Raw genomic sequence first — 12,253 nt, 5'->3', positions numbered from 1 at the left:
GTCAAACGTCATTATTGCATACGATAATTTTTCAATTTTGATTGAAGTTTTAGAAAAAATTATGTGTAAACCTTGAGAAGAAAGTGTTTTCAACTCTCGATCAATTAATACACTCGCTACGCTCGCGTGTCAAACTTTAACTCGAGTTGAAAAAGTCCACTTTCTTCTCTAGTTGTACAAATAACTAATGATTTTACAGTTTTCTTCGTTGATCCATGCCTGAACCCGGATTCGAACCAGGGACCCTTAGCACCCTACCCCACCCTCTGCAAAGCTTTTATTATACTTTAATATAATGCGGGAAGTCGCGTCTAAATTGTTTATGTAACAAAGTTTACCCTGATTAATGCCTGTATGACCCCAAACGACTCTACGTGTTGTTCTGATATCGACTATGAAAGTGTCTGCGGTTTTGAAAATCCACGAACCTCGACGAAGTCGCTATCCGCATTACGGCTGTGGTCATTAACCATGTCAAATCCTGACCTTTCGATGTCGGAATGGGAATACTATCAACAAAAGCAATTAATCACCTCAATCGATTACAACCCTTATTGGTGTAATTAATAATTACAAATTATTCAGTGTCATCTCTTCAAATCAATTCAAATTATATTTATAAACTATAATCCATACAAATCCTAGTTCGCTATTGTAAATAAAATTAAATTTCCCTGCAATCATAAAATATAGTATTTGCACGGCATCGGGGATGTTAATATCGGTGGTCGTTTTGTTTGGAAATAAATAGAAAAAAAGTAATTTTATGTCGTTCGTTTTAAATGTATTATTTAATACATACGAATAATATAAAACGAGAAACGCGTATTCCTGTTACGTTTGCTATTCTCTACATTTATTGCCTTGGAATCCTGATACTCGAATGTTCTCTTATTTGAAATAAAAATCCGTTTTTTTCTCGAATGGATCTAGTGAATTCCTTCAACATCAAACGATGTTCATCGTTGTTAACCAAATATTGGTTGACCAGTTTCAATTGTTTGTAAGCCAAAGATTACACAAGAATGATGGAGAATAAACTTGTAACAAATATAGCAAAAGAGCTTCTAGGTCACTGAAAATTGAATCCGTTCTTCTATGGGCGATGGTAAACAAACATAATGCTGAAAACAGAATTGGAAATTTCGGAACCGTTCGCAAGTTATCATGTACACATACGGACGAACAGAAAGTCCAAATGACCAAAATTTAATTAGTTAGTCCCTTGACCATTGTCTCCCTATTACTGAAAACAGAATTTGAAAATTTGAAACCGTTCCTGAGTTATCATGTACATAGACGGACGGACGGACAGAAAATCCAAAATCATGAACTCGCTTAGGAGCTCGTTAATAATAATGCATCGAAGGATACACGGCGTGAAATGAACTCTTGATGCGAGGGTATAGCAGAAATAACAAAATATTTTTTGAAGGGCGCCTAATTTTATGCCACAAAAATAACTCCATAAAACAAATAAAGATCTGGCTTAATTAATTAGAATTTGTTGCTTTGGCTCTTTAAACTGTTACAGGCACTATACCAATCGACAATATCAAATTTTTCATCAGTTGAATAAATCGCATGCGAACGAAAATAAAACAAGTTAAAAAGTAATCGTAAACGATTTACATAAAGCGCATTTCCACTTGCATTCATTTCCCATTTGTAAGATGCAACTTCTATAAAATCTTAAAAATCCGGCCACAAATATGAAAGATAGCGTTGCACATGGGCAATCCATTTTTGTCGTGCTACTTCAATGTCAGTTTATGAGAAGAATTTCATTTCAATGCTTTTCTAAATAAGAAAGTTGGAACTGCGCATGCGCAAACATAAATTTTGAAACTAATGTTAGATTTTCCTTTGTTCCAAGCGCCTAAATATCAAATTTCACTTAAATGCTTCCATAGATAAAAAAAGTTGGCACTGCGCATGCGCAAAACAAATTTTGAAATTGGCGCTAGATTTTCCTTTATTCCAAGTGCCTATGTATCAAATTTCATTTAAATTCTTCCATAAATAAAAAAGTTAGCACTGCGCATGCGCAAAACCAAATTTTGAAATTGGCGTTTGATTTTCCTTTATTCCAAGTGCCTATGTATCAAATTTCATTTAAATTCTTCCATAAATAAAAAAAGTTGGCACTGCGCATGCGCAAAACCAAATTTTGAAATTGGCAGTTGATTTTCCTTTATTCCAAGTGCCTATGTATCAAATTTCATTCAAATGCTTTTATAAGTAAAAAATTTTGCAATTCGGTTTATAAATGGTCGATGTGAAAAGGGCACTGTGAATTTTGAATCGATTCGAGTCAACTTTTGGCGTTGCGTATTATATGGCTAAAGCTATGCCCATATTGAATTTCATGCAATTCAGTTCATAACTAACGGAGATGTAAAAGGATCGAACATTTCTAAACAAAGTTATCGTTCACACGGACAGATAGATGGACAGACAGACAAAGGAACAGACGGACAGACCAACAGGCAGACGACAGATAGCAATGCAAAATTATAAACGATCTCTAGGATCGTTAATAAACGGCAAAAGTGTAAAATTATGGAACATGTAAAAAACGGTTTTTTGTTTTTTTTACAATAACTTTTTTTGTAAGCGGTACAGAAAAAATTCCTTCCTTGGTACAAGACTCGACACCATAACGAACCAAATAGCGAAAAAAAGTAGAACAATAGCTCTTAAGATAAAGAACTAGTAGCGTCGCAAAACGAGCGGACGGACGGACGGACGGACGGACGGACGGACAGCCGGACGGACAAGGTGGCCACAATAGCGCATTTTTTTTTATTTTTGTGGAAATGCGCTAAAAATTAAAAATCGAGTAAGTTTGGCGCATAATAATTTCAAGAAATATTTAGAACACGTTTTCTAATTTACACATAAACATTTTACATCATTAATACATACATTTAAGCACTATCCCCTTACAACCGTATGCTCATTATTTTTCTGAAACGCGTTTTCTACTGCGCATTACGTCAGGTGCGAAGCACCGGCGCCAAAATTCAAATGTTTACGCAAGATCTAGTAAACATGTTACGTGTGACAGATTACAACTGAACAACAGAATGTGAACTTTTACCAACGCAATGCGTATTCACTGAAAGAGTATTGTCATCACCGATTGGATATCATTGTTAAGATACTATATTTAATTGATATTAAATGTATACGTGTAGCTTAATTTCAAAAGGAAACCTCACCGATCGGATCCCATGTCGAAAAGTAGGCAATACACATTTCTAATGCGAAGGAATACTAACTATTGGTACATCATAAATTCATATCAGCAGCATTTGCGCAGTTCTATACCCACACCTTACATTTTTCAAAGACTAATCTTATTGTATTCCCCATCCAAACAAATACCGTTCCATAAGACATAGCTCGTACAGTGTACTGGTATAATTTGGTATTGCACACACAGTGTGATAAATCTCGTACTTCTATGTAAAAACCCGAATACAAAGGGTGGTAGCAAGTATTTCAGGACTTTTTTCCATGCGTTAAAAGAAATCCTTTTGGACCTTCCTCTAGATGAAGATGTTGAATCGCGTCCCGTAAGAGCATTCCAAAGGCAGAGTGCCCGACTACGATTAGGCCCTAATGCATTGCACACTCTTTAACGTCAATTATGTTTGTATTCTTTCCGGTACCAAAACAAATGGAAAAAGTACACAAAATCAATTGTTAAGAACTGATAGAGCTAATAATTATCGCGTTTATGCGCTAATTGCAAAATACAGAGTCAATCTGGTGTATTCCCGTAACCCCCACCCTGAAAGTGAGCCTGGCCCCCCTTCTAAAATGATCATTAATAATGTAATATACAATTTTGATCGATCGGACAAACTTTATCATGAGTTGTAACTCCTGAATAGGAATTCACAGCTACCACTATGTAAAATTTCTTTAAAAGCTTCAACTCTAACTAGGATGGACTCTGGATTACCACGTACCTACTGACTTCTCTCTGCCAATCAAACTTTAACGTAAAGACGCGCGTCTACTCAATTTTTTGGACAGCAACTCGGCCTCGAAAGGCGATTTTAGACGGACAGCATCCAGACCACACAATTGACAAAGGCCCCTTCTAAACGCAAACTCTGGTATTTAAATGAACTTCCCTCCTTAAACAATTCTAAATTTTCTTATCCAATTATCGACGCCTGGCAACTCTATAAACCAATGAAAGCTTCGCTACAGGACGCTTCCTGCAGTTACTTACGCAAACTTTATCTTATCTAAAATATATTTTCTACGAAAACAGTTTTTTTCAGGCATCTTTATCTGTAGTTACGTTCATATTTTATAACAATAATCGAAATAGCCAATAAATCACCGTCCAACCAGACATCGTTTACACATCAATATTTTGAATTTATTACCGGAAAGGTATTAACCTAAGTGTGGTGAATAAAGTCCATTAACAGTGCCAACAACTGCACCACTGTAACTTTAGAATTTATTAAGTGTTTTTAACTCGCACATTTTGAATATTTTATACTCGATGAATTTCATCGAATCACTCTAAATTGCATATTTCTACTACTGGTTTACCTACCAATATAACATTTAAAAGCCACGAATTCATTATTTTGATTAAATAAGTCACTCGGTTTGCTACACATCTCTATAAAGCGCGTCGGCCACAAAATGTACGTGAACGATTTTTTAAAATGTAAAGTCACTTCTGTACCTAAACTGAAAAAGAAATGCAAAGTGTAATTAGTTATATTTTTATTTGCGCAAAATAACAAAGTAATATGTTACACAGGTATGCCGACTTATTAATAAATTGGCTCTTCTCATCGTGATCTTTTACACAACATTGATGGGAGCTCCATTAGTACATTTTCAAATTTCAAATTTTCCGCCTCTCCGCAGTTTTGCTGGCAAATTCTTTCAATATATCCTTTACTTCTATACTTTTTGTAATTTCTGCATGCACATGCAGTAGAAGATGTGTTAGTCGCTTTTGAGTGATTTATCTACTCATTCTTAGAGGGAGCGCGGCCCCCTTTGTGTCAAAACTGAGCGAGCGACTCGCCCCCTTTGACCTATACTTCTGACGTCGCTGAATACCTTGTATTATCATATTATGCAATAGCGTATTATTTAAATGCATAATACTATACCTACACAAGTGATAACCGATGTATAAATAAAGTAAGTATATTTGCCTCTATACCAACGTATTCAGGATGAATTTGTACAACGGCTACAACCTATTCTTTACTCGCTCGAACAATATTAGTTCTCAAGGCGAACGGAGGTGTGATGATTCTACTTGTATTCATGTATTCATGTTTTGTGAATTGGAGACTTTGCTCGAAGTAGAAGGGCTATAGGTATGTGCACTAAATGAAATCTTTTAAGGTATACAAATATGGCTAACAATTATTTTCTTAGCGATCCAATTGCTCGTAAACCACAATCATCGCAGCACCTAGGTATTTACCTATCTGCAATAAATCATAGATCTAACAGTCGTCGAGCTTTTTGCATAAAAGATACAAAGCACAAAAGAAAATCGAAATGGAGCAAGATTTCTGCGCTTGACCTACTGGAAAGTTCTGGAGATATGACAATACGTATGTAACATCTGCAGTTGACCGTGTACCTACAACCATTTTACTTCTATCTGTTATGCTAAACTTGTTTATTGAAACATGAATCGAGATTGGAAGGATTTTATGTGACAAAATAAAAGTTAATGTTTTACCTCGTGCTTTACCCAGTGAAACACAGGCAACAAAAATGTATGATAATTTGCGTGGCTCACAATGAATACGTTGTTCTGATATAATAATACCAAAAATTACCTCTGCCGTGCTGCTGACATAGTATTAAAGTAATGTGAAGGAACTCTTCTGATGAGGAGAGCATGTCTATTGATTTTACATACCATTTTTATTACACTTTAGCTTAAGTATTCCTATGGATTAGTGCACATACACAGTATACAACAAGTTAAAAAAGTAATCGTAAACCATTTACTAAAAGCGCATCTCTACTTGCATTCATTTGCCATTTGTAAGATGCAACTTCTATTAAAATCGTAAAAATCCGGCCACAAATATGAAAGAAAGCGTTGCATATGTGCAATCAATTTTTGACGTGCTACTTCAATTTCCTTTTATAAGAAGAATTTCATTTCAATGCTTTCATAAATAAGAAAGTTGGCACTGCGCATGCGCAAATCTAAATGTTGAAACTAACGTTAGATTTTCCTTTGTTCCTAGTGGCTATGTATCAAATTTCAATTAAATGCTTCCATCGATAAAAATCAGTTGGCACTGCGCATGCGCCAAACCAAATTTTGAAACTGGCGTTAAATTTTCCTTTATTTCAAGCGCCTATGTATCAAAATACTTTTATAAATACAGAAGTTTGCAATTGGGTTTATAAATGGTCGAGATGCGAAAAGGGCATTGTGAAATTTGAATCGATTCGACTCAACTTTTAACATTGCGTATTATATGACTTTTAGCCCCTATTGAATTTCATGCAATTCGGTTCATAACTCACGGAGATGTCAAAGCGATCGGACATTTCTAAACAAAGTTATCGTTCACACGGATAGATACATGGACAGACAGACGACAGACAGCAATACAAAATTATAAACGATCTCTAGTATCGGTAATAAACGGCAAAAGTGTAAAATTATGGAACATATAGAGAACTAGTAGCGTCCCAATGAACGGGCGGATGGACAGACGGACGGACGAACGGACAAAGTGGCCACAATAGCGAATTTTTTATTTCTTATGGAAATGCGCTAAAAAGAGGAAATATGACGATTTTTTCGCAAGTTTCGACTTTCGCTAACTGACGGTCCTTCGAGTGCCTTTTATAAATCATTCAAGATCTCACTAACGTATTACAGACCACACTTATTTTAATCAAAAACTGTCAAAACCTTTCATTAGGCATCATTCAGTTCCAAAAACGATCCAACTCAACTCACAATGCCAAAAAAGGGCATTTCATGCTTTTTTGGTGAACAAAGTATTAATTCCTCAAATACTTATTTCGAAAGCGTACCTACCCTGGTATACTAATCGACGACACCAACATGGTACTTCGATAAACAACATTCAAAGGGTTTTTCCTAAGATGAAAAGTCCTACCAGCTAACTCTCCAGCAACCTTTAAACTACTTAGTAACTTACTAGGCGTTTTTAAAATTGACAAAAACCAGTTCTGCTTGCTTTAGAGCTTTAGAGTTTATAAACGTACCTAATTTGTTTTCTGTCAAAGCTGTTTATCCTTTCAACATACAATTGGGAAAGAAAGCTTGACCTTAAAATATATCAAATTGTTGACCTTCTTAACCTGATTACGTTTAACTTCTGTATGCTGCGTTAAGTTCTAATTATTATTGGATTAGTTTCCAGCGACTACTGTGGTAGTCGGCATTATAACCGTAGTATAAACCATTTTGTGTAATACAAAGGCATTTATATCGAGATAATTGGAGTACACAAATTTCACTCAAAGTTCTTGTCCTCTTTAGAGGGATAATTAGACAAAACGTTTCCTTAAAGCGTTAGTATACATACAGCTGATGATTGTCAGATTTGTTTTATATTTTATTCGGGTTTTACAAAAGCTCTTGATGATAAGTTTCGCGTTTTCCCTTTCGAATACTTTAGAGATTCTACGTATCTCAAAATGCCTTCTGAGTCTTTTTTTACATTATTTGTGTGCTAATTTCAAGACATTGTAAATAGTCTAAATAAAATGCCCAAATTGACATGTACCATGCGCCTTTTTCCCTGTGCACACACGTCGAAGGTGTGCATTATTAGTAGGTAGGTATGTATGTTTTTCCATTCGCTACATGTATTGAGTAAAAGTAGGAATTGAACTGAATCTAGTATTACCAAAGAGTAACTTATCCTTTGGTACTAGGCAAATGTGATATAGAGCAGGGGGCCATGTCAGCACACACACACACAGACACACACGTCACGTTCGAGTAATGCTACGGATTACTGTTGAAGTAATGCTAAACCATTTTTAAAAAAGCGCGGATGCAAGGTTTATTTTTTGATGTGCGCTTAATTTATTTTTTAGAAGCATCTTCCCAGAAAAGTCTGTCCACAAATAAAGGTCGATTTGCATTTTACGAAACGTCAACGTCACGGAACGCACCGTCAACGTCACGAACCGTTGAGAAAAGTTTCAAACATTTCTTTGACGTGACGCTAATGCTAATGTTCTTCTATTTAATCTGAGAAAGAACAGATGGTCCAGAATAAAAAATCTAATCGCAACCATCCTAAGAAACTATTGACGTGAATTGGCAGCAAGATTTACGTGACGTTGCCGGTCCGTGACGTGACGTTGACGTTCCGTAAAATGCGAATCGACCTTAAGAAATCTGTGACTACGCATGCGTAAAACCATGGTTACTAACAGAATTCTCTATCATAATATAGCATTTAACCGATTCCCTAATAATATTGGAGTTGAAATCAATTTTTTGGGTCTCTCTAGTCAAAAATAGCTCCCAAAACTACGGAAGCCTCACACTTATGTCAGTGTTGTCGAATCAGACATCAAAATGTAATAAGCACAGTAAACGCCAAAAGTTTACAATTGCGAGGAGTGAAAAAAAATGATTTTTTGGTACTTTTTTCGTAAGTGGAACAGAAAATATTGCTTCCTTGGTTCAAGCCTCGACACTATAATGAACCAAAAAGCGAAGAAAGTAGGGCAATAGCTCTTAAAATAAGATCTTTTTATTTTAAATCAAACAGTTCTTATCAGTAAATAACGTAAATTGTTTTATGGATGTATAACCTTATTTTTAGAATCTGATAACAATGGAGAACATGTCGCTTTGAGAATAAGAAGTTCGTGTGTAAGGGAAAATCTACAGCTCGGCCTTCGGTCCGGACTGCAGAAATGGTGGAAGATGTACGGAGACGTATGGAACAACAGATTTATGATGATCGACTATCAGAGGATTGTGGCCACCGCGTTATCCAGATCTAACACCGTTAGATTTTTGTTGTATCTGATGCTGAAAAACAATATTTTCGGAAATCGCTTGCACACAATTGAGAAAGTTCAAAATGCGATCGAAGAGGAACTAATATTACACCAGCAAAGTTAGAACGAGTTTTCGACAATATGAACAGACGTGTGCAACTGTGCATTGATCTGTAACGACTTATTTTCTCAATTTCGAAGCTTGATTTGTTTACGGTTTACTATTTGTCGAAGAACCCCCGTAACATTTGAACCGATTAGATAGATGGCTCCATCTGCTGATGAAATTTAACCACTCAATTTATAGGTGCAGAAATGTCAAGCATTTTTCTAAAATTTCCATTCCTTCTTTTCCGTTAATCTTATCAGTCATCAGCACGTAATCGAAAGGTAATGGCGTGTTAATTCCCTAAGAAGGATTTAACTTTTAAATAAGAAGCTGTTCTATCTTTGACGATACACATTTAATTGTGATTTCTAAATTGGATTTGTTTCGATTTACACTTATCTTGTCTTATGTCTTAAGATTTCCTTTTTAGACATCCAATATCTGATGGTTGAGCCGATGTAATTTAGTAATTGTTACCATCTTTATTCGTATTAATGGGTTTCTACGTGTTTCGGCTTTCAAGACGGACGTTTTATTTAGTACAGGGTCCAACGTGTTTCGTTTGGGAGCCACCCCCAAAGAAGTGGTGAAATTTGGATTTCTTCTTTAATTATTTTCTAACCATAAGAGTTACAAAGATGGCTGGCACGTCTGAGAATAAGTTTTTGGGTATTATGATCTATCTGATTTTGAAAAAAAATGTATTTTCAAAATTCCTACCACGAAAGGCAGACCCCTACTTGGGGATGCAAAAACATTCTGATTTCGACGAAATTTGGTATCTATGGGTTTTTGAACATGAAAATGACGAATCTGGAGTTAGTTTTTTAGAAAATTGGAAAAAAATTCCACTTCCAAAGGCTTGCTTTGATCACCTCTATCACCCAATTTTTTTTACATGCGGTCATGTAACATGGAGTTTGTACCTATAAGGTAATGTCATTGTGATATTGTGTGTTATATAATATTAATATATTAGTCCGTGATACTTGCTGCACAAAACTATTTTAATTGTAAATGTTATGCTTGTATAGTGTTTGTGAACCTACTGTAATATAATAATAATAATAATATATTTATTGCGTAAATGTTAGAACAAAGACACAAAAGGCAAGAATTCGACATGGTCGATCTTCCATTCTGCCAAAGTAAATTAAATATAATGGCACAGCTTAGGTATAATATAACTTACATTATAATTGTAATTAGTAAATAACGAAACTAAAAAAAGAGACAAACAAAAGATAATAAACGCAAATAACGCACGCCCATCTGTTACGCGGGGAGCCTCCTACGGTTTGTGTACACTGCGGTAATCAAATGACTGTTGAACATATCCTAAGGGAGTGTCCGGTACTGGAGCCCATCAGGCAATCTTTTCATTTAATAGATGAAGTAGGAGAAATACTCAAACAGCCACAACATCTTAAAAATGTAATAAAATACCTAAGGTCTGCAAATATATTCGACATATTATGATTTATACAGTATTTACAATAGGCTAATGACCAAGTAGTCGACGCCTTAAATAAACAAAAAAAAAAAAAATAATAATAAGTGTAATAATATGCTTTAAGTGCAAGTTAAACTTTAATTTTTCCTAGTATTAAAGACTCATTGACATTAGATTTGAAGTTAGGGTAACTTAAATGTATAAATTCAAAAATTAAATTAAGCGTATGAGGAGCCACATAGGCAAAGCATCCCTTATATTTAGAACCTTATTTTACTTGACGTATCCCATATTTTCTGTATAAAGCCGGTTGGACAAATAAATAAATATTATTATTATTATTATTATTATTACCCTGTATATGAGCTAAGCGATTAACCAACAAAGAGAAAACAGGCTCTGTTCTTTGTTTGTCGGGATAATTTGAGACAAACTTTATTCAGCGTTAGTCAGGACGACCCATCCATAATTCATTTTTTTCTCACCACACAACTTCACTAAGGGTCTTCAGAAGGTAGATAACAACTTGAAGATCAAAGAAGCAGCATATACCGTGTGTCCCAGGTTGGACGCACAATAGGCAAACTGAATTAATGTATTTTTTCGGAAACGATCCATGAGGCCTTTGATACGTATTTGAAGTTAGCATTCAACGTTTTGCCAGATGCTAGAAAGAGATTGGAGTAGTATATTGAACGCCAATTGCATAGAACTTGTAGATCCTTCGCGAAAAAATATGTAACCGTTTTAGTCCTACCTGGGATACATTGTATATATTCATTATAGTAGAGAGAAGCGTACAATTACAAGCAATTATTCGTCAAAAGGCAACATCCAATCGCTATTATTTCTCTATTAAAGTTGGACATCGAGACGTTCTAAGTTGTGGGAACAGTATTAAGTGCTCAATACAGCTGCCAAAGTTATGACTTGGTTACATGTTATGGTCCCTAATATCGCGTACTTGTATCGTTCTACCGAAAACGCAACGTAACTACCAGTTCCCTTAGCGATTTTAGAAGTTATACTCAAACTCGAATTCAAACTAGCTTTGCATGGTATTAAACTATATAAATAGTCTGAATTCCCTTAGTGATTTAAATAGAGATTATTAGAAGGGCGTACTAGGTATAGCATCCCTAAGCTTCTTGTAATACCACTAAATGCATGGCACAGCACCGAGTTTCTAATATGGTTATAGAAAATTATTTTATAAAATTTTTAATCCATAGGACTTAGGTGTCACTCTAGAGAGTTAGAAACTGTCACGTCAGCAAACGCAGACGCTTTGTTGAATAAATGGAATTTGTAATTAAACGGAGATGGTTTTACAAGAAATAACGAAACCGCAACATCTCTGTGTAGATTGGTATTGATTTTGCAATTTAAGGAGCGATACAAAAATATACATAAAATTTACATTGGGGTTATTGTTCCATTATACAACAATGTGCTGAAAAAAATGAAGATAAATACATATCTACAATGGCGCAAACGTTATTTTTATAAATATTTATGTGGATGTGATCACCTACCTTATTAAATTAACCAATAACTATAGTACTCTGAATTTTCAACATAAGTCACTGTATGAAATAATCGTAAATGAATAATTCATTAAATGTAAAACGTTTACTTGAATTTTTTTATTTCACGTTGAACAA

The 12,253-nt window shown here is 35.0% G+C and overlaps 1 protein-coding gene across 1 annotated transcript in view; it reads right to left on the bottom strand.

Moving 5' to 3' along the window:
• Window positions 1-392: 392 nt before the first annotated feature.
• Window positions 393-12,253, bottom strand: part of LOC116182634 — a 34,935-nt gene continuing 23,074 nt past the window's right edge. Inside the window, exon 3 of the mRNA XM_031503176.1 lies at window positions 393-509. Coding sequence (XP_031359036.1) covers window positions 393-509 — 117 coding nt within the window. The remainder of the gene's footprint in view (window positions 510-12,253) is intronic.

Source organism: Photinus pyralis, unplaced genomic scaffold (genome assembly GCF_008802855.1).
Source record: "Photinus pyralis isolate 1611_PpyrPB1 unplaced genomic scaffold, Ppyr1.3 Ppyr1.4_unclustered_Scaffold649, whole genome shotgun sequence".
Classification (NCBI taxonomy): Eukaryota; Metazoa; Arthropoda; class Insecta; order Coleoptera; family Lampyridae; genus Photinus; species Photinus pyralis.
Note: the sequence above shows the minus strand (reverse complement) of the source record. Positions and strands in the feature narration are given on the sequence as shown.